Source organism: Chiloscyllium punctatum, chromosome 27 (genome assembly GCF_047496795.1).
Source record: "Chiloscyllium punctatum isolate Juve2018m chromosome 27, sChiPun1.3, whole genome shotgun sequence".
Classification (NCBI taxonomy): domain Eukaryota; kingdom Metazoa; phylum Chordata; class Chondrichthyes; order Orectolobiformes; family Hemiscylliidae; genus Chiloscyllium; species Chiloscyllium punctatum.
In genome coordinates this window covers 51621561-51647959 of record NC_092765.1, presented here as the reverse complement: position 1 = coordinate 51647959, position 26399 = coordinate 51621561, and the positions used below count along the sequence as shown (strand labels likewise).

At 45.4% G+C, this 26399-nt stretch overlaps 1 protein-coding gene across 2 annotated transcripts in view; it reads right to left on the bottom strand.

Annotated features, from left to right (window-relative positions):
- Positions 1 to 2992: 2992 nt before the first annotated feature.
- tinagl1 (tubulointerstitial nephritis antigen-like 1) overlaps positions 2993 to 26399 on the bottom strand; it is a 101892-nt gene continuing 78485 nt past the window's right edge. For both annotated transcript variants that reach the window (XM_072548637.1, XM_072548638.1), the window contains exons 8-12: positions 24324 to 24507; positions 23829 to 23874; positions 21197 to 21320; positions 12939 to 12984; positions 2993 to 4860 (exon numbers count right to left, since the gene is read on the bottom strand). In XM_072548637.1, coding sequence (XP_072404738.1) covers positions 4720 to 4860; positions 12939 to 12984; positions 21197 to 21320; positions 23829 to 23874; positions 24324 to 24507 — 541 coding nt within the window. In that variant the 3' untranslated portion in view covers positions 2993 to 4719. The remainder of the gene's footprint in view (positions 4861 to 12938; positions 12985 to 21196; positions 21321 to 23828; positions 23875 to 24323; positions 24508 to 26399) is intronic.

Genomic DNA, 26399 nt, shown 5'->3' with positions numbered 1-26399 from the left:
GCACATTTCAACGATTTGATAGGCTTTATATAGAGAAGGGGATAAAGATGACAGAGAGTAATCAAATGTACTCATGGAATGGTGAACAGCACAGAATGAGGCCATTCAGCTGGATGTACCCATGTGTCTTTTCTGTAACCTGTACTCCAGAACCTGCCGCTCCCCTAGCCAAGCTGTTCCAGTACAGTTACAACCCTGGCCAACTCCCCAGCAATGTGATAGGTTGTCCAAATATGTTCTGTACACAAAAAGCAGGACAAATCCAACCCGGCCAATTACCACCCCATCAGTCTACTCTCAATCACCAGTGAAGTGATTGAAGGTGTCACCAACAGTGCTATCAAGCAGCACCTGCTCAGCAGTAACCTGCTCAGGGATGCCCACTTTGGGTTCTGCCAGGACCACTCAACTCCTGACTTCATTGCAGCCTTGGTTCAAACATGAACAAAAAAACTGAATTCCAGAGGCAAGGTGAGAGTGACAGCTCTTGGCTTCAGGGCTACATTCGACTGGATGGGGCAACAAGGAGCCCTGGCAAAACTGGAAGCAATGGAAATTACAAAGGAAACTCTCTGCTGGTCACACCTGGCACATATGGAAACTGTTGAGGCCATTGGATGTCAGTCATCTCAACTCCAGGATATCTTCCATAGAAGTTTCTCAGGGCAATGTTCACAGCCCAACCATCTTTAGCTGCTTCAGCATGACCTTCCTTGCATCAGAAGATCAGAAGTGGGGGTGTTTGCTGATTGCAGCAAGTTCAGCACCATTCGTGACAACTCCCGTACTGAAGCAATCAGTGTTCAAATGCAACATGATCTGGACAATATCTAGGCTTGGATTGACAAATGCAAAGTAACACTCACGTCACACAAATACCAGGCAATGACCATCACCAATAAGAGATAATCTAACCACTGCCCTTGACATCACTGAATTCCCTGCTATCAGTAATGGGTTGCCATTGACAAAGACTTGCCACATATATTCGGTGGCTATGAGAGCTGGTCAGAGGCTAGGAATACAGTGGTAAATAAGCCTGACCACCATCTACAAGGCACAAGTCAGGAGTGTGATGGCATACTCCCCACTTGCCTGGATAGGTGCAGCTCCAACAACATTCAAGAAACTTGACCTTATCTAGGACAAAGCAGTCTGCTTGATTAGCACCACATCCACAAGCATCCACTTCCTCCACCACTGATGTTCAGTAGTAGCACCACTTTTAAGGTGCACTGCAGGAATTTACTAAACAGCTGAGTCAGCTCCTGCCAAACTGATAATCACTCAAAGGACAAAGGGCACAGATACATGGGAATACCCATCAACTGCAAGTTCCCCTCCAAGCCACTCACCATCCTGACTTGGGAATATATCACTGTTCTTTCACCGTCACTGAGTCAAAATTCTGGAATTCCCTCCCGATCAGCACTGTGGGCCAACCTAGACATGTGGATTGCAGTGGTAAGAGAAGGCTGATCACCATAACCTTCTCAAGGGCAAATAGAGATGGGCAATAACTGCTAACCAATCAGTAATGCCTAGGTCCCATGAGAGAATAAAACAAAGGATAGAAATGGTGTGCAGGAATATTGGGAAAAGACAGGAGATTGGCACTGGGTAATAGGTGCGGGAGTGATGAGCCAAATGGCCTCCTCCAGCTCCTGAACAATTCTATATTCTGTGAATCCAGTTTTACTTGGGCTCCTTGATGCCACGTTTGGCTGAATATTGTCTTGAAATCAGGACAGTCACTGTTGCCTCGCCACTGGAAGCAGCTCTTTTGTCCATGTTTGAACCAAGGCTGTCATGAGGTCAGGAATGTGCCTGACAGAACCCAAACTAAGAGTCAGTGAGCATAATATTGTTGAGAAATTGCTGACTCCATCACTTTACGGATGATTGAGTGTAGACTGAAGGGGCTGGGTTGGATTTGTCCTGCTTTTATTGTACAGGTTATATGTGGGAAATTTTGTTGGGTAGATGCCAGTGTTGTAGCTTTACTGGAACAACTTGGCTAGGAGAGCAATACGTTTTGGAGCACAAATCTTCAGGACTATTGCCAGAAAGTTGTCAAAGCCCATAACTTTTGCAGCACCCAGTGCCTCCAACCATTTTTTGACATCATGTGGAATGAATTGAATTGGCTGAGGACTAGCATCTCTAATGCTGGGGACTTTGGAGCAGGCTGAGGATGGATCATCCACTTGGCATTTTTGGCTGAAGATCGTTGTAAACGCATCAGCCTTATCTTCTGCACTAATGTTCTAGGATCCCCCATTATTGAGGATATGGGGACATTTGTGAAGTCTTTTTCCTTCGATGAATTATTTCATTGTCCACCATCATTCATAACTAGTGGATACAATCAATGAGTGCAAAGGGAAATTGGATGGGCACTTGAAGGAAAAAGCTATAGAATATGAAATGAATTGGTACAAATTGACAGAAATAGGTACTGTGCCCTCCAGTACTGACACAACTGAGGTAGCCAGCCAAAGAAACCACAAAAACCATTTGTTTCCAAGATACTGTACCAACAATCTCTCCTCCCAAGGATAATTCCACCCTGGAACAAAATGATAAAGGAAATAGTGACAATCACCACCACTCAAATTCTTCAAGACCCATCTTGGAACCATCTCCATTTATAAATTTTATGATCTGGAGGGTCAACTCAACAGCTCATTCCTCATGTAACTGGCATAGAAATGCTGGCAGACTCAGTGATGCCTACTCAACTAAAGTAGGAGCAGTCACTGAAGTGAATTGAAAGTGCACAGTGCTACAGCAAATAGGATGATACACTCCCTCTGCACCTGAGTTAAGTTCTCCCAGCTGCTTACCAATTCCACCTGTGTGTCGGCCCCACACTTCTCCACCAATCACATCCTATCTCCAAATTTCTTTTATGACCAGTTCCTGAGATCAGCATTTATCACTTACAATGCTGCTAACCATATAAACCTCACACCTCAGAAACACATAAATATAGGTGTCATTTTTACCAAATTTATTTTAGTTTGACATTTATAACGGACATAGATGTTTATTAAGTAAGATCAACATTTGTGGAATGTGGTAAAAATATATAAAACTGATAATCCAGTTACCACGTGACAATGAATAAGATAAAGTAGACATACACTGGGAACAGTTGGAGGCCAAACTTCACTCCCTCTGCAATCTGGAATTTGAATTACATTGTGGCACAAATAGTGATGACTTGCCACATAGCCTCCTTCTATGTGTTATGGTTATTTGGGTCATTGTACCTGTGTGGGTTCTCTGAGGAAGTTAATCAGATCCATTCTCATGCTTTAACCTATAATCCTTTTCAATTAATTCCCATTTGTTGGTGAATCTGATTCTCCTACCTTTTCAGGCAGCACACTCCAGATCATAAGTTGCCACATCAAGCATTGTTCATCCCTCCTACCAATTTCCTTCAATCAATATCCTCAAGTTACACACCTAACTACCACTCTAAAGAGTTCTTAACACTGTTATTCCTTGGAGACTTCTCTGCTGTAAGGAACCACAAACTTCTCCATATTTACTGAACTTCTTGATCTCTGTGAACCATTCCAAATAAATCTTGGATCTGATGCCAACAGATTAGCACAGCCATTGTGAGGAGGATTTGCAATCCTTTTTGCCATTCAGTGAGATCATGGCTGACTGGTGCCCCAACCCCATTTACCTGCTTTTTCTCCACTGCCTCTTAATATCCTCACCCAAAAAAATTTTGAGATCAATTATGAAAATTTTGGACAGTATAGCTTTCAGGAGCAAGACCCAGATACTCAATGGTCTTTGGGTAAAAAGAAATGTGCTTCTTGTTGTTGATGCTGAATAACTTGGCTCTAATTTGCAAATTGTGCTCTAAATGGTGAATAGAAGTATTTTACTTTTTACTTTTTGCCTCTGTAAATCACAGCCTTCTCTGGATCAGTAAAAATATTCAGTAAGCACACACACGTGTGTATGGTGCACTTCATATTTGAGTCCATTTTGTAAAGAAAAATGGTGCCTAATAGAATCCAATTGTAATTGTTCAGAATGTGAAAACCACACAAATTCCAGATTTGAAGCTGAAACCCTGCCCTGAGAGTAAGGCTACCAACAGAGGAAGTGACCATTTGGATACCCTTGCTGTTTCCCAACATCCCTTGTGGTTTTGTGCTAGTACATTGTGCCACACCCCTCCACTAGATCACCAGTGAGAATCTCCATTGTTATCAAGTCCAACTAAGGTACCCAGGGAGGCAGGAGGATTGATATGTGATACTTCCAGTCCTCACAGATGGTAGGGTATTAAAAATGGACTGAACTTCCTCTTTTGGTTGGTGCACTGATTGTCAGTAGCTGGGGCTACCAGTGGCTCTCTCCTCTCACCCTATCACACCAGTTGAGTATGATATTCATTTTTTCATGTCTTCTTGTTCACTATCATTGCATGGCAACAATCCCTAGGAGTGTGTCCACAAGAAAAAAAATGAGCTTCATTCACAAGAAGTGAAGTTCTTTGGTAAGGCACAAGCTTTATCCTGATGTGTGATACCTGACATAATCTGTCGTGCTGATGAAGGTCCATTTAACACTGCATCTTTGCTGAATACTGAGAGCAGACTGAGAAAGAGGGGAAACTTGATGAAGGTGTCTCCTCCAAACACGGCGTACACTGTCCTGAATGTCACAGCTAGTTTGCCACGGGCTTCATTTGTGATGCATGTCCTCCATGGTCACTCGTCCCCAGCTACCAAGGATGAAGGTTTCAATATCACACTCATTCTCACCCCGAGCTATCCTGAAGTAACCATTCTCACCCCAGTCCTTTCCCCACGAGTTAGCAGCAATCTGGAACAGAAACAAAATGAAAGACATTATGGAGGAAGGAAAAGATCAGTACATGTTCCTCAGACCCTTTCAGTAACAACCTTCCAGTAACATCCCCCACCCCTCGCAAAATGAACATCTGCTCTCATATTTCAGAAATGTAAAGGATGCCTGACATGCTAGAGAATGAAGGGGTCTGGGGAGGTGGCCTACTTAGCTTCTTCAGCATTTCAATGGATGTTCTTGACTTCTTAAAGAAGCAGAAAGTACAAATGGCCCAAAACACTCTGGGCCCAACAGGGGACAGACATTAGCCAGAGTTTCAGTAGCATCATTGATAATTAGACCCTGTTTACAGGAGGATATTACGGGACAGAGAATCAAAACATAATTTCCCAGTATCAAAAGGATTCTTATTTCCTCTTTCATGGGAGGAAGGCTTCATGACTGGATCAGCATTTATTTACCGGTCCTTAGCTGTCCTTCAAAAGGTGCTGCCTCTTGAGCAGCTGCAGTCCTTGTGGTCTAGGGACCCAGCATCCAGACTGCTATTACAAAGGGAATTCCAGATTCTGCCCCAGTGACAGTAACAAAATGGCAGTATATTTCCAAGACAGGAAGGCAAGTGAGCTGGAATAGATTTTGCAGGTGGTGGTGCTGCAATCTATCTGCTGCCCAGGTCCTTCCAGATGGTAGAGGTTATGAATATAGAAGATTCTGTCAGAACCTCAGTGAACTGCTGCAGTATATCTTGTACATAGTACACACTGCTGTTACAATGCATCAGTGGGAGAGGAAGTCAATATAGAAGGTGATGTCGGGTCCTGACCAAGCAGGCTGCTGCTTTGTCCAGTGTAGTGTTGATTTTCCTCTTTTCAAGTTGCAGGTTGTTATTTGTATATCCACAGCTCACAGAGGCAGTTGCCAATGGTGAAGCACAATTGCCTTCACTGCAGGATGCCTAAAAGAAAATCTGTGAGCTTTTCAAGAGAAAGCCTAGAGTTGCCGCAGTTATATGGAGAGACCGGGCACCCTTTTGAATCGGGCCTAAAGACTTCATTAGGTGAGTTAAATGAGCCTTGGGATAGGTCAAATACCCTTTGCAGCTAATAAAAGTAGACAAGAATGTGTGCAAAAAATGGACAAACTCATTGAAACTGCCAAGCTCATTGAAAATGTTGAGCTGTCGGTGAACTGTCAAGCTGGCAAGGGAACTGTGAAGCTCATTGGAAGGGTTAAACTGTCTGCAGTTTAAAAAAAATCAGAGCTTGCTATTTCACCATTTCAATGACAGGAAGGCAGGTTATCATCTGCCTTTCAATGGATTGGGAAAGGAATAGGTGCAATGAGACCTGGGTGTCCTTGTAACCAGTCACTGAAAGTAAGCAGGAAGTTGCAGCTGGTGGAGAAGAAGGTATGTTCATCTTCATAGTGAGAGGATTCAAGTACAGGAGCAGAGATACTTTGCTGCAATTGTCCAGGTCCTTGGTTAGACCACACCTGGAGTATATTGTGCAGTTTTGATCACCTTCTCTGGGTCTGAATGTTCTAGCTATGAAGGAAGTAGAACAAGGTTTAGTAAACCGATCTCTGGGATGGTGGAATTGACATATGAAGAGACACTGGGTGAGTAAGGATTATATTCATCAGACTTTAGAGAAATAAAAGATAATCTCATAGAAACTTATAAAGTTCTACCAGGACTATACAGTATGTTCCGGGAGTCCAGAATCAGAGGCCACCGTCTAAGGATCCAGGTTAGGCCAGTTAAGACTGAGATGGGGAGAAATTTCTTCAATCAGAGAATGATGAGCTTGAGGAATTCTCTGTACAGAAAGTGGTTGAGGCGAAGACAGTGAACGTTTTTAAGAAGATGTTAGATTTGGTTCTTACAGCTAAAGGCATTAAAGGTTATGGGGAGAAGGTAGGAACAGGGTACTTAATAAAATGATCAGCCATGATCATATTGAATGGCAGAGCAGGCTCAAAGGGACCTACTGCCACTTGTATTTTCACAACCTATCATTATCACAGCAAGCAGCCGATCTGACTCACTGCTCAGTCATTGAGATAAATTATGAATATATATGGTTGCTTTTTTAAAAAAAAAGACATTAAGCTATTGGAGGTATTTCAATGTTCAGACTTTTAAAACAAATCTTTTTTTTAATATAATGGAGTCAGAAATAGAAACAAAGGTTTACTTCATCTCACGTGGACCCAGAGATAAAAGGGAAATGGTAGTGGATGTGTGTCATGGGTTGGCACTAAGAAAACATAGGAATATAAAGGGCAATTGAGTCAGAAGGGCATACATAGCATAACTCATGAGAGATGGCTTGTGGTGTGGGTAGAGCCTGAGCGCGGCATGTACAGAGATGGGGAGGATGTGTGTGTGTGTGTGTGTGCGTGCGTGCGTGCGTCATTTGTTAGAGGGGAGGGTGTGATAGCTGTGCTTTTCCCCTTCCTTTGTTTCTTAAACTTTGAACAAAGTCTTGGATCAACAGGGTCAGCTTTTGCACAGCTAGCCTTTATTTAAATTTATTCATTTGTGGGACTCGGGCATCGCTGGCTGGCCAGCATTGATAGCCCATCCCTATTTGCCCTTGAGGAGATGGTGGTGAGCTACCTTCTTGAATCTCTGCAGTCCACTTGCTGTCGGTTGACCCACAATAGGGAGGGAATTCTAGGATTTTGACCCAACAACTGTGGAGGAATGGCAGTATATTTCCAAGTCAGGATGGTGAGTGGCTTGGAGGGGTATGTGCAGGTGGTGGTGTTCCCAAGTACCTGCTGCCCTTGTCCTTTGAGATGGAGGTGGTCATGGGTTTGGGAGGTGCTGCCTAAGAATCTTTAGTGAATTTTTGCCATGCGTCATGTAGACAGTATACACTGCTGCTACTGAGTGCCAGTGGTGAAGGGATTGAATGTTTGTAGATGTAGTGCCAATCAAGCGGGTTGCGTGGTCCTGGATGGTGTCAAGTTTCTTGAGTGTTGTTGGAGCTGGACCATCCAGGCAAGTGGAGAGGATTCCATCACATTCCTGACTTGTGCCTTGTAGATGATGGATAGACTTTGGGTGTCAGAAGGTGAGTTACTCACTGCAGCATCCCTAGTCTCTGACCTGCTCTTGTAGCCAGTGTGTTTGTGGTGAGTCCAGTTGAGTTTCTGGTCAATGGTAACCCAAAGGATGTTGACAGTGGTAATTAAATGATGGTAATACCGATGAGTGTCAAGGGGTGGTGGTTAGAGCATCTCTTATTGGTGATGGCCATTGTCTGGCATTTGTGTGGCACGAATGTTACTTGCCACTTGTCAGCCCAAGCCTGGATGTTTACCAGATCTTGTTGCATTTGAGCACTGACTGTTTCAGTATCTGAGGAATTGCAATCATTGGTGAACATCCCCACTTCTGACCTTATGACAGAGGGAAGGTCATTGATGAAGCAGCTGAAGATTGTCGGGCCTAGGACACTACCTTGAGGGTCTCCTGCAGAAATGTCTGGAGCTGAGCTGATTGACCCTCCACAACAACCATCTTCCTTTGTGCCAGGTCTGACTCTAACCAGCAGAGCGCTTGCCCCCTGATACCCATTGTTTCCAGGTTTGCCAGGGCTCCCTGATGCCATACTCGGTCAAATGCGGCCTTGATGTCAAGAGCTGTCACTCTCACCTCCCCTCTGGAATTCAGCTCTTTTGTCCATGTTTGAACCAAGGCTGTAATGAGATCAGGAGCTGAGTGACCCTGGTGAAACCCAAACTGGGCATCACTGCTGAGCCGGTGCTGCTTGATGGCACTGTTGATGACACCTTTCATCACTTTACTGATTATCGAGAGTAGACTAATTGGGCCATAATTGGCCAGGTTGGATTTATCCTGCTTTTTGTGTACAGGACATACCTGGGCAATTTTCCACATTGTCGGATAGATGCCAGTGTTGTAACTCTACTGGAACAGTTGGCTAGGGGAGTGGCAAGTTCTGGAGCACACATCTTCAGTACCATTGCTGGAATGTTAATAGGCCGCATTGCCTTTGCAGTATCCAATGTATCCAGCTGTTTCTTGATATCATATGGAGTGAATCAAATTGGCTGGAGCCTCTTATCTGTGATGCTGGGGACCTCTGGAGGAGGCCGAGATGCACATCTGACTGAAGATTGTTGGGAATGCATCAGCCCTATCTTTTGCTCTACCATACAATCCCAGGGGCTATTGTCAAACTCTTTATGAGGGGGGAATGATGGGCCTGACTTCTGTTCCCAGCTGTGCCACCTCAAACATTCTCTTGAATTGATTTCGATGAATGGATTATTTTCTTGACTCAAGGGCAATGATTCAGGTCTCCATGTTGTTCTGTCCTTGGAGTGTTTGATGGGGACAGTGTCAAGGGAGCTCACTTTCAGTTTAAAACAATAGAGTTATCTTTGCTCTGTATCTGACCCTGTGTTGTCCCTGTCCTGAGAGTGTTTAATGGGGACAGTGTAGAGGGAGCTTTATTTTATACCTAATCCCTTGTCCTGGGAGTGGTTGATGGGGACTGCGAGTACCTGAAATGAGAGGGATTTCCATCACGCCGTTTTAGCAAATACAGCCTTGACCCCACATGAAAAGCTGAACTGCTCAACATTCTGATTAAGACAACAACTTGGGCTATGAATTTGAGTGTGGTATGTTATTTTCATATCTAATCAGGTCTTCTACTGTCATTTTATTTCATAATGCATTGAGAATCTCCAGAGTGTCAAATACTCCATGTCATGATCTGTGATAATAGAGCAGGTAATCTCTCCATCCCACATTGACGTGGAAATTTCAACATTGACCTCGGGACAATTAACGTTCTGTCACATTCCCATCCAACCATTTACTACACTTTAAGGTGCCAACTTTAACTGCCATGGTTACCCTCGAGCACCTCATCATCCTTGCCCATTTTTCACATCAACAATGAGGTGCCCTGGGTAATCCATCTGTGATGGTCATCTTGTCCAGTCTCCCATCCCTCTTTTTATACCCACCTTTCCAATGCACATTCTCACTCTCACACGGTGATCTTTTACTCCCCGTTGCCTACTCCTTTAAACTGAGTAGTAGAGACCTTTACTTTCAGTTTCAAAGAATAAAGAGAGCTTCACTCTGTATCTAACCTTGTGCTGTCCCTCTCCTTTTTATTTCAAGATGATGGCAGCAGCAGAGTAGGCTGCGTTCAGGCTCCTCAGCCCCGAGCTTGTCAATCTGTCCAGTTTGATTTTTCCATCATTCTATCCATGCTAGCACCTTGCATCTGACACCATGGGCCCTTACCTGAGCGGTACCTTGTCAAAGGCCTTCTTGAATTCCAGATAAATAATATCCATTTGCTCTTCTTGGTCTAACCTGCTCATTATTTTATCAAAGAATTCTAGCAACTTTGTCAGGCAGGACATCCCCTTGATGAAACCATGCTGACCTTGCCCTATTTTACCGTACACTTCCAAGTATTCAGAAATTTCATCTTTCACAATGGACTCCAAAATCTTACTCACAACCAATTTTCTGTGTTTTGCCTTACTCCAGTTTTAAACAGGGGTGTCATGTCAGTGATTTCCCAGTCCTTTGGGATCCTCCCTGATTCTAGCAATTCCTGAAAGATCATCACTAACATCTCCACTACCTCTTCAATTATCTCCCTGAGAACTCTGGGATGTAGTCTATGTGGTCCAGGTGATTTATCCACCTTCTGGCCATTCAGTTTTTCTAGCACCTTCTCCTTGGTGATGGCCACCATTCTCAGCTCTGCCCCTTCAATTTCTTGAATTTTTGGGATATTACTCGTATCTTCCGCCATGAAAACGGAGGCAAAGTAATTATCCAGTTCCTCAGCCATTTCCTTGTTCCTCACTTCTGTCTCTCCAGCATCATTTTCCAGCGGTCCAATGTCCACATTTCCCTCTCTTTTGCCCTTTATATATCTAAAGAAACTCTTACAGTATTCCTTTAGATTACTGGCTCGCTTACCCTCATATTTAACCTTCTCCTTCCTTATTTCTTTTTTCATTGCCCTCTGTTGGTCTTTGTAAGCTTCCCAATCCTCTGGATTCCCACTGCCCTTTGTAACATTATATGCTTTCTCTTTTGATTTTATGCTATCCTTGTCTTCCCTAATGAGCCACGGTTCCTCATCCTCCCTTCTTTTCCCTAGGGATGAATTTTTGTTATGTCTGAACTGCTCCCAGTAACTCATGCTATTGCTGTTCCAAAGTCTTTCCTGCTAGGCTCCTCTCCCAGTCAACTTGGAGCAGCTGAAAGCCAGAGCAGGGCAGGCTGGATGCCTGGAGTGGTGCTGGGCTGACTGGAGATGGGTAGACTGGAGGCCTGGAGCAGTGTGGGGCAGGCTGGAGGCCTGGAGTGGTATGGGGCAGGCTGGAGGCCTGGAGTAGAGCAAGGCAGGCTGAAGGCCTGGAGTGGAGTGGGGAAGGCTGGAGGCCTGGAGTGGTGCGAGGCAGGCTGGATGCCTGGTGTGGAGCGAGGAAGGCTGGAGGCCTGGAGTGGAACGGGGCAGGCTGGATGCCTGGTGTGGAGCGGGGCAGGCTGGAGGCCTGGAGTGGTAAGGGGCAGGCTGGAGGCCTGGAGCAGTGTGGGGCAGGCTGGATGCCTGGTGTGGAGCAAGGAAGGCTGGAGGCCTGGAGTGGAACGGGGCAGGCTGGATGCCTGGTGTGGAGCGGGGCAGGCTGGAGGCCTGGAGTGGTAAGGGGCAGGCTGGATGCCTGGTGTGGAGCGAGGAAGGCTGGAGGCCTGGAGTGGAACGGGGCAGGCTGGATGCCTGGTGTGGAGCGGGGCAGGCTGGAGGCCTGGAGTGGTAAGGGGCAGGCTGGAGGCCTGGAGCAGTGTGGGGCAGGCTGGATGCCTGGTGTGGAGCAAGGAAGGCTGGAGGCCTGGAGTGGAACGGGGCAGGCTGGATGCCTGGTGTGGAGCGGGGCAGGCTGGAGGCCTGGAGTGGTAAGGGGCAGGCTGGAGGCCTGGAGCAGTGTGGGGCAGGCTGGGTGCCTGGTGTGGAGCAAGGAAGGCTGGAGGCCTGGAGTGGAACGGGGCAGGCTGGATGCCTGGAGTGGTACGGGGCAGGCTGGAGGCCTGGAGCAGTGTGGGGCAGGCTGGAGGCCTGAAGCGGGGTGTGGTAGGCTGGCACCTGGAGTGGAGATGGCTGGAGGCCTGGAGTGGAGAAGGGGCGGTTCTTGGAGTGGGGTCTGTTGTGGGCGATCAGCAACCTGCGAGCCTGGTCAGAGCATGTGTGGAAACATCTGTGCTGAGATACTGCAATTTCTTGCTTATCTGTAATTTGTTTTATTGACTATAATGTTTATCCTTTTAACTATGTTTTATTTATACTATGATTCACTGTACATTAATGCAACTTCATTTCATTTTTATTCCACTCTTGCATCTAAGATTTGTACCTTGGTATTTGTACTTAGATTGTGTCATGAGGGGCAACATTGAAAACTTTTCACTGTATTCCCGTACTTGAATACACAGGATAATAAAGAATATTCTACTTTATTCTATTCCTGGGGTCTTTGATGGGGACAATGTGAGAGAGCTTTACTTTAAGTTTAGACAAGTGGAGGAAGCTTTATTACCTCTTTAAAAGATTAGAGAAAATGTTACTCTTAACTATGTGTTACCCCGTCCTGGACAGTGTTGAGGATGTTTGACTTTCAGTTATAAACAGTAGAGAGGTACTTTACTCTGTATCTAACCCCATGTTGTTCCTCCTAGGAGTGATTCTTAAGGATGGTACTGAGGGACATTTAGTTTCAGTTTAAAAGAGTAAAACAAACTTGCCTTTGTATTTAACCCTACGCTTTCCTTGTCCCAGGTGTTTGATGGAGACGGTGTCAAGGTAGCTTTATTTCATTTATTTTCAATTTCAAAGAGTAAAGGTAGCTTTACTCTGTATCTAACCCTGTATTGTACCTATCCTGGAGGTGTTTGATGGGGATTGTGTAGAGGATGCTTTACTCTGTATCTAATCCTGTACTAATGTCCTAACATACTCTTACATTCTAATTGGGATAAAAAACAACATTGTGTTGTGTGCATGGTTGTGATTTCCACATACCCAGTATTGGCGAACCTGTCCATCGTGTACTTGCTCTTCACCCCACCTACAACAAGAAACACAAACAAACAGTCTTCCAATTAGAATAGAATTTCACACTCCAACAGCAGAGCTCTACAGCCACCCTGTGTAATCCATGGAGGAAAGGTCAACATTGATTTGAGAGTCTTCTCTTCCTCCCAGGCAGAATTTACTCAGTCAGTTGTTCAAACACCAATGGGAGTCTACACGCCTCAGAGAGATTCAATCAACAAACATTCATAGAACCATAGAATCCCTACAAAGTGTGGAAGCAGGCCATTCAGCCCATTGAGTCCTCACATTAATGAAGATGGTGGCAAAGCCATACAGCTTTCCTTAGCCACTGAAAGAAACTGAAGCAGTGAAGTTGGTATCAGGTGGGAATTAGGGGTGTCAAGCCTCTTTGAGAGAAAGCAAGACTTTTATTTAGGTAGTGTCTATCATGGCAAAGAGATACCTCACAGCTGTACAGTTAACAGAGTACAAACATTGATGTGTTCATGGTGAGATCATCAGTTTCCATGATGTTGTCTAAGGGATAAGTAATTGGCGTGGACTCTAGCCTTTGCTCTTCTTCAAAACTGTGTACTGTAGCCCTGTCAACCTGAGTGTGGACATTGACAGTTTTATTTCACAGATGGCACAACAGGCAGCATGGCACTCCCTCAGCACTGGAAACCTAATTTGTGTGTTCAAGTATGGGCTGCATTCAGAATAGGTTGGCTCAGAACCAGAAGTGATACTATCCAAGGCTGAAATACTTGTCAAACCTATTCCTGCTGACAGGGAGACTGCAAGATCCTCTTTTCACTGTCTGGACCCTCACACGTTAACAATGGTCACTCACTGAGCTGGGCTGAGCTTGCTGTTACGAACTTAGACAAGAAATTAGGAGGACTTAAAGAGGCCATGAAATGTCCTTGGCAACAAGGAGTAAGAAGAATACCAAGGTGTTTTATATATATATATATATTAGGAGAAAGTGAGGACTGCAGATGCTGGCGATCAGAGACAAAAAGTGTGGTGCACGAAAAGCGCAGCAGGTCAGGCAGCATCCGAGGAGCAGCAGAGTCGATGTTTTGGGCATAAGTCCTTCATCAGGAATGTGCGGTGTGAGGAAGGGGGCTGAGAGATAAATAGGAGGGTTGGGGAGGTGGGGAGGGGGGCGTGTGGGTGGAGATAAGGTAACTGAGAGGGCGATAGGTTGGGGGGTGATAGTGATACTTTGGAGGGGATGATGGAGCGGATAGGTGGGAAGGAAAATGGACAGCTAGGACAATTCAAGAGGGTGGTGCCAAATTGGAGGATTGGATCTGGGATGAGGTTGCGGGAGGGTCCCAAGGCAGATGATGAGGCATTCTTCCTCCAGTCGTTGGGTGGCTAGGATTTGGTGGTGGAGGATGCCCAGGACTTGCATGTCCTTGATGGAATTGGTGAGGGAGTCGAAGTGGTTGGCCATACGGCAGTGGGGTTGTTTGGTGCATTTCTCCCAGAAATGTTCCCTGAAACATTCTGCGAGTTGGCGTCCTGTCTCCCCAATGTAGAGGAAACCACATCAAGAGAAACAGACACAGTAGATGAGGTGTTTGGATGGGCAGGAAAATCTCTGCTGGATGTGGAAGGATCCTCCGGGGCCTTGGACAGATGTGGGCGCAGGTTTTACACCTCTTCTGGCAGCAAGGAAAGGTGCTGGGAATACAGGGTTGGTTGATGGGCCGTGTGGACCTAGTGAGTGAGTCACAGAGGGAATGGTCTCTGCAAATAGGGGTGGGGAGGGAAATATATCTCTGACGGTGGGGCTGATTGTAGGTGGTAGAAATGGTGGAGGATAATACATTATATCTGGAGATTGATTAGAATTATTAGATGCCCTTCAGTGTGGAAACAGGCCCTTTGGCCCAACAAGCCCACACCATGGGTGGCACGGTGGCACAATGGTTAGCACTGCTGCCTCACAGCGCCAGAGACCCGGGTTCAATTCCCGCCTCAGACGACTCTGTGTGTAGAGTTTGCACATTCTTCCTGTGTCTGCGTGGGTTTCCTCCGGGTGCTCTGGTTTCCTCCCACAGTCCAAAAATGTGCAGGTTAGGTGAATTGGCCATGCTAAATTGCCCGTAGTGTTAGGTGAAGGGGTAAATGTAGGAGAATGGGTCTGGATGGATTGCGCTTCGGCGGGTCGGTGTGGACTTGTTGGGCACTTAGCATGGCCAATTCACCCAACCTGCACATCTTTGGACTGCGGGAGGAAACCACAGCACCCCACACTGACACAGGGAGAATGTGCAGTCAGTCAGTCGACAGAGGTTGGAATCGAACCTGGGTCCCTGGCGCTGTGAGGCTGCAGTGCTAACTACTGAGCCACCATGCCACCCCGATTGGTGGGGTAGAAGGTGAGGACCAAGGGGTGTTCTATCCTTGTTGTGGTTGGAGGGTTGGGTCTCAAGGGCGCAGGTGCGGGAAGTGGAGGAGATGTGTTGGAGGGGGAATTGTTGATCATGAGGGAGAGGAAATTGTGGTCCTTGAAATAGGAGGCCATCTCGGAAATGGAATTGCTCCTCCTGGGAGATATGTAGAGGTGGAGGAAATGGGGGTAAGGGATCGCATTTTTACACAAAGGGGTGGGAAGAGCTGTAGTCCAGGTAGCTGTAGGAGTCGGTGATTTTGAAATAGATGTCTGGGTAGAGTCGGTCGCCGGAGATGGAAATGGAGAGGTCCAGGAAAGAGCAAGAGCGTGTCTAGGGAAAAGATAGATCCGCTCAATGACAAAGAAGGGATTTTATGCGTGGAGTCAGAGGAAGTGGTGAGGAATTTATATCAGTATTTATATATTTGTGTCGGTATTCACTGAGGAGAAAGATATGGATGATGTTAAGAGTCAGGAATAGCTTGTTAATATTCTGGGACATATTGATATGGAGGTAGTGTGGATGTCTTGGAAAATATTAAGTCAACAGAGCCTGATGGGATCTATCCCAGGATACTGAAGGATCATGAGAGTAGATTGCTGGGGCTTTGATGGAGATTTTTGTATCCTTTTTAGCCACAGGTGAAGTCTCAGAACCCTGCAGAATAGCCAATGTTGTTCCTTTATTTAAGAAAGTCTAGGGAATTATTGGCTGGTGAGTCTTACATCAGTGGTAGGGAAATTATTGGAAAGGATTCTTGGAGACAGGATTTACTGACATTTGGAGAAGAATGGATCTAGTAGGGATAGCTGGGCTTTGTGCTGGGGAGGCCTTGTCTTACAAAGATTTTTGAGTTTTTTGAAGAGGAAGTAATGAAGATGATTGTTGAAGGCAGGGCAGTGGATGTTGTCTATATAGGCTTTGGAGTGGACAACAGAAGTAGAGAAGGTGGTAAGGAAGGCATATAGCAAATGTACCTTCATCAGTCAGGGCATTGAGTATAAAAGTTGATAAAAGCACAGCAGGTCAGGCAGCATCCAAGGAGCAGGAGAATCGACGTTTCGGGCATGAGCCCTTCTTCAGGAACCTGAGAAGTCATAGTTTGAAGATATTAGGAGGAAAGTATAAAGGAGATGTCAGAGGTAGGTTTTTTACACAGAGAGTTGTGAATGCATGGAATGAGTTACCAGTGGTGGTGGTGGAAGCAGAGTCATTGGGGATATTTAAGTGACTGCTGGACATGCACATGGATAACAGTGAGTTGAGGGGTGCGTAGGTTGTTACTATATTTTACATTAGGATTAAGTCTCGGCACAACATCGTGGGCCAAAGGGCCTGTTCTGTGCTGTACTTTTTTATGTTCTATGGTCACATGTCCAGCTCAGTCCTGAGTTAAAACCTGATGACCGAGATTGTGATTTAGTTCTGTTCATTCAATCTCAGTTAACACTCTTATCCTGGTGTAGATGGCAGCAAGTTCTCCTTGAGATTTGGGGATCAGGAAAATGGAAATTTAGACAAATAAATCCTCACTCATTCTGCTCATTAAAGATTGATGAGCTTCCTTCTCATATTGAAAGGCAAATACTTTGAGATAGTAAAAGGTTGCACTGAACCATATAAGCTCCGGCCCCAGTGTTTTTTTTATCAGTTTCAGTTCTAGCTTCTTGATGAGTGAAAGGAAAAGATGAATCCATCCTTCCTCCATTCATTAAGCACACTTTCCGCCAACAACAGCTGGAAGGGGTTAACCCCCAGCTGGAGGTCACTGTGCAGACTCCATCCTGAGATCCAACACAAAACAGGCAGAAGCCAGTATTTCCTGCAGATTTCTGCACAGGGACTTCACCTGGTACAAGGCTGGAGGAAACAGCTAAGCTGCAAGTCACTTATTTCACCGGAATCTTTCCTCAGATTGCAAAGACCACCCTCCGTATGTTTATCAAATTCCATATCAACAGAAAGAACAGATATTCAATTCTGCTCACTTCCCTTTCAAAACACCTCGGCATTAAGCCCCAGATAAGGAATCTTTTATTGTGCAGGACTCTGAAACAGAACAAATTTTATCACAGCAGATTTCACAATTAATGCAACAGAGCAAAGCATGGGTCTTCGTGGCAGTGCTAACAGTGTCATGGGGTTCCTGGTCAGTGGCAATGATTACAGTGACATGTGGATTGTGGTCAGTGCCAGTGATTACACTGACATAGGGTTCCTGGTCAGTGCCAGTGATTACACTGGCATGGGGATCGTGGTCAGTGCCAGTGATTACACTGACATGTGGACGTCAGTCAGTACCAGTGATTACACTGACATGGGGATCGTGGTCAGCGCCTGTGATTACACTGACATGGGGATCGTGGTCAGTGCCAGTGATTACACTGACATGGAGATCGTGATCAGTGCCAGTGATTACACTGACTTGGGGATCGTGGTCAGTGCCAGTGATTACACTGACATGGAGATCGTGATCAGTGCCTGTGATTACAGTGACATAGGGATCGTGGTCAGTGCCTGTGATTACACTGACATGGGGATCGTGGTCAGTGCCAGTGATTATACACTGACATGGGGATCGTGGTCAGTGCCAGTGATTACACTGACATGGAGATCGTGATCAGTGCCTGTGATTACACTGACATAGGGATCGTGGTCAGTGCCTGTGATTACACTGACATGGGGATCGTGGTCAGTGCCTGTGATTACACTGACATGGGGATCGTGGTCAGCGCCTGTGATTACACTGACATAGGGATCGTGGTCAGTGCCTGTGATTACACTGACATGGGGATCGTGGTCAGTGCCTGTGATTACAGTGACATAGGGATCATGATCAGTGCCTGTGATTACACTGACATGGGGATCGTGGTCAGTGCCTGTGATTACACTGACATGGGGATCGTGGTCAGCGCCTGTGATTACACTGACGGGGGGTCTTGGTCAGTGCCTGTGATTACACTGACATGGGCATCGTGGTCAGTGCCTGTGATTACAGTGACATAGGGATCGTGGTCAGTGCCAGTGATTACACTGACATGGGGATCGTGGTCAGTGCCTGTGATTATACTGACATGGGGATCGTGGTCAGTGCCTGTGATTACACCGACATGGGGATCGTGGTCAGCGCCTGTGATTACACTGACATGGGGATCGTGGTCAGCGCCTGTGATTACACTGACATGGGGATCGTGGTCAGCGCCTGTGATTACACTGACATGGGGATCATGGTCAGCGCCTGTGATTACACTGACATGGGGATCGTGGTCAGTGCCAGTGATTACACTGACATGGGGATCGTGGTCAGTGCCTGTGATTATACTGACATAGGGATCGTGGTCAGTGCCAGTGATTACACTGACATGGGGATCGTGGTCAGTGCCTGTGATTATACTGACATGGGGAGTCTCGATCAGTGCCTGTGATTACACTGACGGGGGGTCTTGGTCAGTGCCTGTGATTACACTGACAGGGGGGTCTCGATCAGTGCCTGTGATTACACTGATGGGGGGTCTTGGTCAGTGCCTGTGATTACACTGACAGAGGGGTCTTGGTCAGTGCCTGTGATTCCACTGACAGGGGGGTCTCGGTCAGTGCCAGTGATTACACTGACAGGGGGGTCTCGGTCAGTGCCAGTGATTACACTGACACGGGGATCTCTAGTTTCTCCAGGCTGAGCTAGTTGATCTTGGGCTCCCTATCTGAAGTGACAGTGGAAGCAGATTCAATAGGAATGTTGAAAAGTAAATTTTAGCAACACTTAAAAATCAAAAAGCTTCAGAACTATGGAGAAAGCAGAAGTGAGTGGACCTAAGTGAGTAGTTCTGTCAGAGGGGCAACACAAGAACAATGGCCTAAGTGACCTCCTCCTGTGCTATATGGTGACATGGTTCTCAGTCAGTGACTAGAATGTTTGAAATTCCTAATGGTGATGGCTACAGTTTATGGAGTTACACAGCATGGAAAACTAACCCTTCAGTCCAATTCAACCTTGCTGACCACAAATCCTAATTTAATCTAGTCCCACTTGTCAGCATTTGTTCCTTATCCATATAAACCCTCCCTATTCATATACTCATTCAGATGCATTTTAAGTGTTGTAATTATCCATCTCTACCACGTTCTCTAGCAGCTCAGTCCATACATGCTAGTTTTGTGCTATGGAAGGTTATTGATGGTATAATGAGGTATCAGCAGCAGACACCCCAGAAAAATCAGCTTTTACTGCAGAGCTTTGAAATGTGCAGAGAGGAGATTATCTCCTTGTCCATCTATCTGCATTCAGATCCACACTGAGTATCGTGTGTGCGTGCGTGTGTGTGCCACCATAATCTTTCCACACACTGCTGTGACTGGGGATGCTGCTATATATCATTTTTGTGGAATGGAATAATGTTATCACTCTCACGTAGACAAAACAGCTCAGTGTTCCTGGTCTCACTCATGCATTATATCAGTCAAAGGCAATCCTGTTCATATGCAAAAAGTACAAAGTACTTTAAAACAGTTGACTGCACAGACCAGGAGATTAAAATGCAACAACTAATACTCGGCTAGGAACATTTGGCTTGATATTAGTGTGTATGGAGAATCATTACATTCTTGATTTTTTATTTATTGGTGAGTTTTGCTCATTTTTAGATGTCTCCATGCTCTTTGTCTAGAATACCTCTGGACCTTTTTACTTGTCTCCCTTTTAACCCTTTTAGCTGTTGTCCTGATTCCTTGGCATAAATTGTTCTGAGTCATCGCAAACAACTTGTTCTCTATCTAAAAACACAAAAGGTGGACTGGTGAGCACATCATAGCTGGTTACGGTTAGTGAGGATCCACTGGAGCCAGTATGCAAAATGTTTCAACCCCCTTTCTGCCTTCAAAGTTGTTCAGCATTGGATGCTGCTGGGCTAACTCATCTTGTAAGAAACAAAAAGGACAAACACGTGGTCAACTTCAGTTCATCTCCAACAGCAAATGAAAACCACCAACCCATCTCTCAATCCTTTTCCCACTTACATGAACCCAACTCATTCTGGAAATTATTGACACTCTTGACTTTATTTAGTCACCCAATCTGGCTTGACCTTTCTACGTATCATATACAGAGCTGGAACACCCACATTTATCTGACTTGTCCCCCATCGTGACATCAGCAGCTTCTTTCTAATCCATGTAGGTGCAAATTACTACGCATGCTGGAATCTGTACTGAAAACCAAACATCCTGGTGATCACAGTGGGTCAGGCAGCTTCCATTGACAGAAAGTAAGCTAATGTTTTGAGTCTAGATGACTCTTCATCATTGCTTTCGCTCCATGGATGCTGCCTGGCCCGCAGTAATATTCAGCACTTTTTTGTTTTCAGTAGTCTTTTTAATCCATGTTGTGCTCTGGCCTATTTTGTGCTTGGACTTCGAAGGCTTGACTAGACCTTTCCTCCCTTGGTTCCCATCAAGAATGTGAAACAACAAAAAATTCCTGTTGAGGAACATGGGGAACTCTGAACATGGAGAACTCTGAACATGGAGAACTCTGAACATGAGTGAAAGGCACTGATCAACAAAAAGACAAAGAGTGCAATGATTTCCTGGATGCACTAATATCAAGCAAAGTGTTCCTATTTGAGGTTTAGTTATTGCATTTTAAGCTCTTGGTCTTGCAGTCAACTGTTGAAATATTTCTCTATTTTATATGTGAACCAGATTGTCTTTGAGTACAAGACAGTGAGATAATTGTGTCAATTATGAGAATGTTGTTTTGAATCTCCATGAACTGCCAATAATTCTTCTTGGATTTCATTTTATTTGGACCAGGACCCCATACCAATCATTCCTTACCCTGTGATTTTAACTGAGTGTGTCCCGTGTCGGTGGAATGTCTCCGGTTTTTCAGCCATTGTTGGTGTGTGTCTGTAAACTCCGTTCTTGTACACAAAGAAGTCTTCATGTACTTCCATCAATGCTGTAGGAGCACACAAAGGAGGAGTAAGTATTCATTCTCTAAACTCATCACAACTTCCTCATCACAGCCTCACTGGAACCCCACAGGAAACAAACCAGTGTTCTTGCATAATCTCACCACATTCCAACTGTAGTATTACCACCCACTGTCAGTTAAGCACAAAAAAAGGCTGATCCATACTTGGGTGCATCCATCAATGCCCATTCCAGGACATTCTCTGGAGGCACCTTTCTCAAAAATCATGGCTGCTATCAGTGACTTCACACAACAGTAATAAAAGCTGTTCTTTAACTCCTCCCAAAACAACATGTATAAACCAAGAAAAGAAACTTCCTAATGACTATGAAGATTTCCCAAAACCCTGAAGTTGTTAAGAGCACTTCACAATCAATTATACCTTCCACCACATTGGTATGACATACTGTGGTTCTAGCCCCGCCTAACCTAATGACTTTGAGGTCAAAGGTTATTCGATTTAAATTCACATTATTAATGGCAGGAAGTCCAGGAGATGCTAATTAGTTTCAAATGTAGATTAATTAAGAAGTCAATGCTCCACCAAGCTCATCTGACATACAGAGGGGCAAGTAGTCAGCGCAGGGTTCAAGCAGCAACTGCATCAATTCATCCAAGGTCAAGGCTTAAGAATGATGAAATCAGGTGAGTGAGCATTTGCCTATAGAGTTCATCAGTAGCAAAAATTCTCAGACTGTCAAGCATTAGTCTAACCCTGACCCCAGGGCAGCACAGTGGCTCAGTGGTTAGCACTGTTGCCTCAGAGTGCCAGGGACTGGGTACAATTTCAGTCTCAGGTGACTGTCTGTGTAGGTTTCCTCTGGGTGCTCCAGTTCCCTCCCACATTCCAAAGATGTGTAGGTTAGGTGGACTGGCCAGGCTAAATTGCCCTTAGCTAGATTAGCCATGGGAAATATAGGGTTACAGGGATAGGGTAGTGGGGTGAGTCTGGGTGGGATGCTGTTCAGAGAGTCAGAGGTATGGAGTTGTTGGGCTGAATGGCTTGTTTCTAAACTGTAGGGATTCCATGGAATTCCATAGCTAGTCCACCAATGGAAGTACTCTATTAGATCCATGCTGAGGCTCATTTACAGTATGGCTGTAATATCTTGTGACAGCAGTGCTGCTCCTACAGTACTGCATTAGGACTGCCAGTTGACCATCTCAATCATTCCAGGGACTCGAATCCAAAATGTTCTGACCCGACATGCAAGAACTCTATCAACAAAAGCGCAGATAATATGGAAGTAGGAGTAGTGGGATATAATCACACAAATTTGTGGTGCGAGTTACGCCAGAGACAGCAGCACAGCAAAGGTTGTGGGGTATATCCCAGCATTACTGCAAGGGCTGCGGGGTATATCCCAGCATTACAGCAAGGTCTGTGGGGTATATCTCATCATTACAGAAAGGGTTGTGAAGTATATCTCATCATTACAGCAAGTGCTGTGGGGTATATCCCAGCATTACAGCAAGGGCTGCGGTGTATATCCCAGCATTACAGCAAGGGCTGCGGTGTATATCCCAGCATTACAGCAAGGGCTGCGGTGTATATCCCAGCATTACAGCAAGGTCTGCGGGGTATATCCCAGCATTACAGCAAGGGCTGTGGGCTATATCTCAGCATTACAGCAAGGGCTGTGGGCTATATCCCAGCATTACAGCAAGGGCTACGGTGTATATCCCAGCATTACAGCAAGGGCTGCGGGTATATCCCAACATTACAGCAAGGGCTGTGGGGTAAATCCCAACATTATTGCAACAGCTTCAGGATATTTCCCAGCATTACAGCAAGGTCTGCGGGGTATATCCCAGCATTACAGCAAGGTCTGCGGGGTATATCCCAGCATTACAGCAAGCGCTGCGGGGTATATCCCAGCATTACAGCAAGGGCTGCGGGGTATATCCCAACATTTGTGGGCGGCACGGTGGCACAGACCCAGAGCCAGAGACCCGGGTTGAATTCCCGCCTCAGGAGTGTGGAGTTTGCACATTCTCCCCGTGTCTGTGTGGGTTTCCTCCGGGTGCTCCGGTTTCCTCCCACAATCCAAAAATGTGCAGGTCAGGTGAATTGGCCATGCTAAATTGCCCGTAGTATTAGGTAAGAGGTAAATGTAGGGGTATGGGTGGGTTGCGCTTCGGCGGGGTGGTGTGGACTTGTTGGGCCTGTTTCCACACTGTAATGTAATATAATCTAATCTAATTACTGCAACAGCTTCAGGATATATCCCAGCATTACAGAAAGGGCTGCAGGATATATCCCAGCATTACAGCAAGGTCTGCGGTGTATATCTCAGCATTACAGCAAGGTCTGCGGTGTATATCTCAGCATTACAGTAAGGGCTGTGGCGTATATCCCAGCATTACAGCAAGGTCTGCGGGGTATATCTGGGTGACAGTGAGTGTCTGTTATATTTTTGTTGCACTGTATTAAAAGATCTCTGCTTCTCCTGAGTTGATAAACCATGTGAGGTTGAGCTCAGTATCTCCTACCTTGCACTGGCCCATTCTCCATTATTTCTTTCATTATTTCCTTAACCTGTTGAATAAATATTTAATTACATTAGAATAAAACCAAAAGCCTTCACTGATGTCTTGCTGACATAATAATCATTTGTACAAACCCAAACCTCACTACAGGGCTGCTCCCAGATGCTGGTAAACAACAGGGATGCTGGCCCACTCAGGAGGGGAGCCGGTCACCCTGTGCTGCACAGGGACACATCTGAAAATGAGACTTTCCTGGCAGTGGGATGAAGTTGACTCGAGTGAGACAAAGCACGAGAATGTTGTTTCAATCTTTAAAGGAATAACAAGGTGAAGTGAATTGTAAAAATTGCTAGGTCAGAGTGTGGGTGAATGATGATATTCAGTGAGGATATGAACTGGCTCATATTGATAGCACTTTCCTCCTGTAGCTACACTGACAGTGAGTGCTGAGAGCCTGAAGAGGAGAGAAGGCTGGCCTGACAACTTCAGAGTACTCACGTTGTTAGAGAGGCGGTAAGGTGGAGTGGATTGGTAGATCTGGTTTGTGTGGCTGTAGGGATTGGGACAAGGCATTGTTGCCTGCCTCTTGCCACGGCCAGCTGAGCGAGTGAACATCATACACTGGCTGCTAAGCTGCTGCGTCTCAGAGCTGGAGAATGGGTAGCAGGCATCTGATACCACCCTGTAGGAACAAAACAGACAGCGGTGAATGACAGAGCTTCAAACAAGGAATATCAATCAATTATCCAAACCTAACCAGTGACTGGGTAAGAAGGTCACAGCAAGAGTTAATGATTCCAAATTTAGAAGTTCTGATCTTAAAAGTTTAGTTTAAACTGAGCCGTAGGAGTTGTTCAATTTTCAAATGATGTCTCTCAATTACTCCATAGAGTCGTAGACATGTACAGCACAGAAGCAGACCCTTTGCGCCTACTTTGGGCCACATCTACCAGATATCTTAAATTAATCCAGTCCCATTTGCTAGCATTTTTCCCACATCTCTCTGAACCCTTCCTAGTCATGTACCCATCCAGATGCCTTTTAAATGTTATAATTGTACCAGCCTCCATCACCTCCTCTGGCAACTCATTTCATACATGCACCACACTCGACATGAAAACGTTGCCTGTTAGGTCCCTTTTAAATATTTCCCCTCTCATCTTCAACCTATGCCCTCTGGTTTTGGAATCCCCAACACTGGGAAAAGATTATTCACCCTATCCATGCTCCTCCATGATTTTATAAATATCTATAAGCCTCAGTCTCTGACATTTATAGATATTTATAAAATCATGGGAAATCAAGGGCGGCACGGTGGCACAGTGGTTAGCACTGCTGCCTCACAGCGCCAGAGACCCGGGTTCAATTCCCGCCTCAGGCGACTCTCTGTGTGGAGTTTGCACATTCTCCCTGTGTCTGCGTGGGTTTCCTCCGGGTGCTCCGGTTTCCTCCCACAGTCCAAAGATGTGCAGATCAGGTGAATTGGCCATACTAAATTGCCCATAGTGTTAGGTAAGGGGTAGATGTAGGGGTATGGGTGGGTTGCGCTTCGGCGGGGCGGTGTGGACTTGTTGGGCCCTAGGGCCTGTTTCCACACTGTAAGTAATCTAATCTAATCTAATCTAATCTAAAAAACTGCCCCAGTATATTCAGCCTCTCCCTATAGCTCAAATCCTCCAACCCTGGCAACATGCTTGTAAATCTTTTCTGAACCCTTTCAAGTTTCACAACACCTTTCCTATAATAGGGAGGCCAGAATTGAACACAGTATTCCAAAACCATTGAACACACAATTTCCATCCCACCTTCTCAGGAAGTGGACTTTAATGGAGTAAGTGCAGAGCTGAGCAGAGCTGACTGGAATAAGGATTTGGCAGGATAAACAGTAAATGAACCTTAAAAGAGCTGATGATGCAGGTAGAGTCAGGGCATATTCCCTCAAATGGAAAAAGGTAGGAATCAAGAAATCTAGAGTTTCCTGGATGGCAAAGGAGGTAGAACATAACATTGGAAAGAAAAACGTACTTGATAGATGTGGGCACAACATATAACAGGAATGCTGAGAGTTTGTGGGGGGGGGGGGGGGGGGGGGTTAAGAGGTGAAAATGTAAAGAAGAAAGGCAAAGAGGAACCAAAGATGAAAAAAAAAATTCTAGCGACTTTGAGAGGCATATAAACAGTAAGAAAGTGGTTAAAGGAGGTGTAGCTGATCAAAGACAGCATGAATACAAAATTGCCTGTGTGATAGGAAACAAAGAGTAACAGGAAAATGGATATTTTTCAAGCGAGAGTGAGGTTTGTAATGGAGTTCCCCAGGGGTCAGTACTGGCACTCTTGTTTTCCTTAAAAGCATTAATGACTTAGATCTTGGTGTGCAGGAAAAACTTCCAAGTTTGCAGATGACACAAATTGTAATCTGTAGGAGGACAGTGTGGAACTCCAAAAAAAGACATTGACACGTTGATGGAGTGGGCTGATAGGGAGCAGATGAGATTCAAACAGGTCACTTTGGTCAGAAGAACACTGAAAGACAATATTAAATTGTTGGCACAATTCTAAGTGGGATGCAGGAGC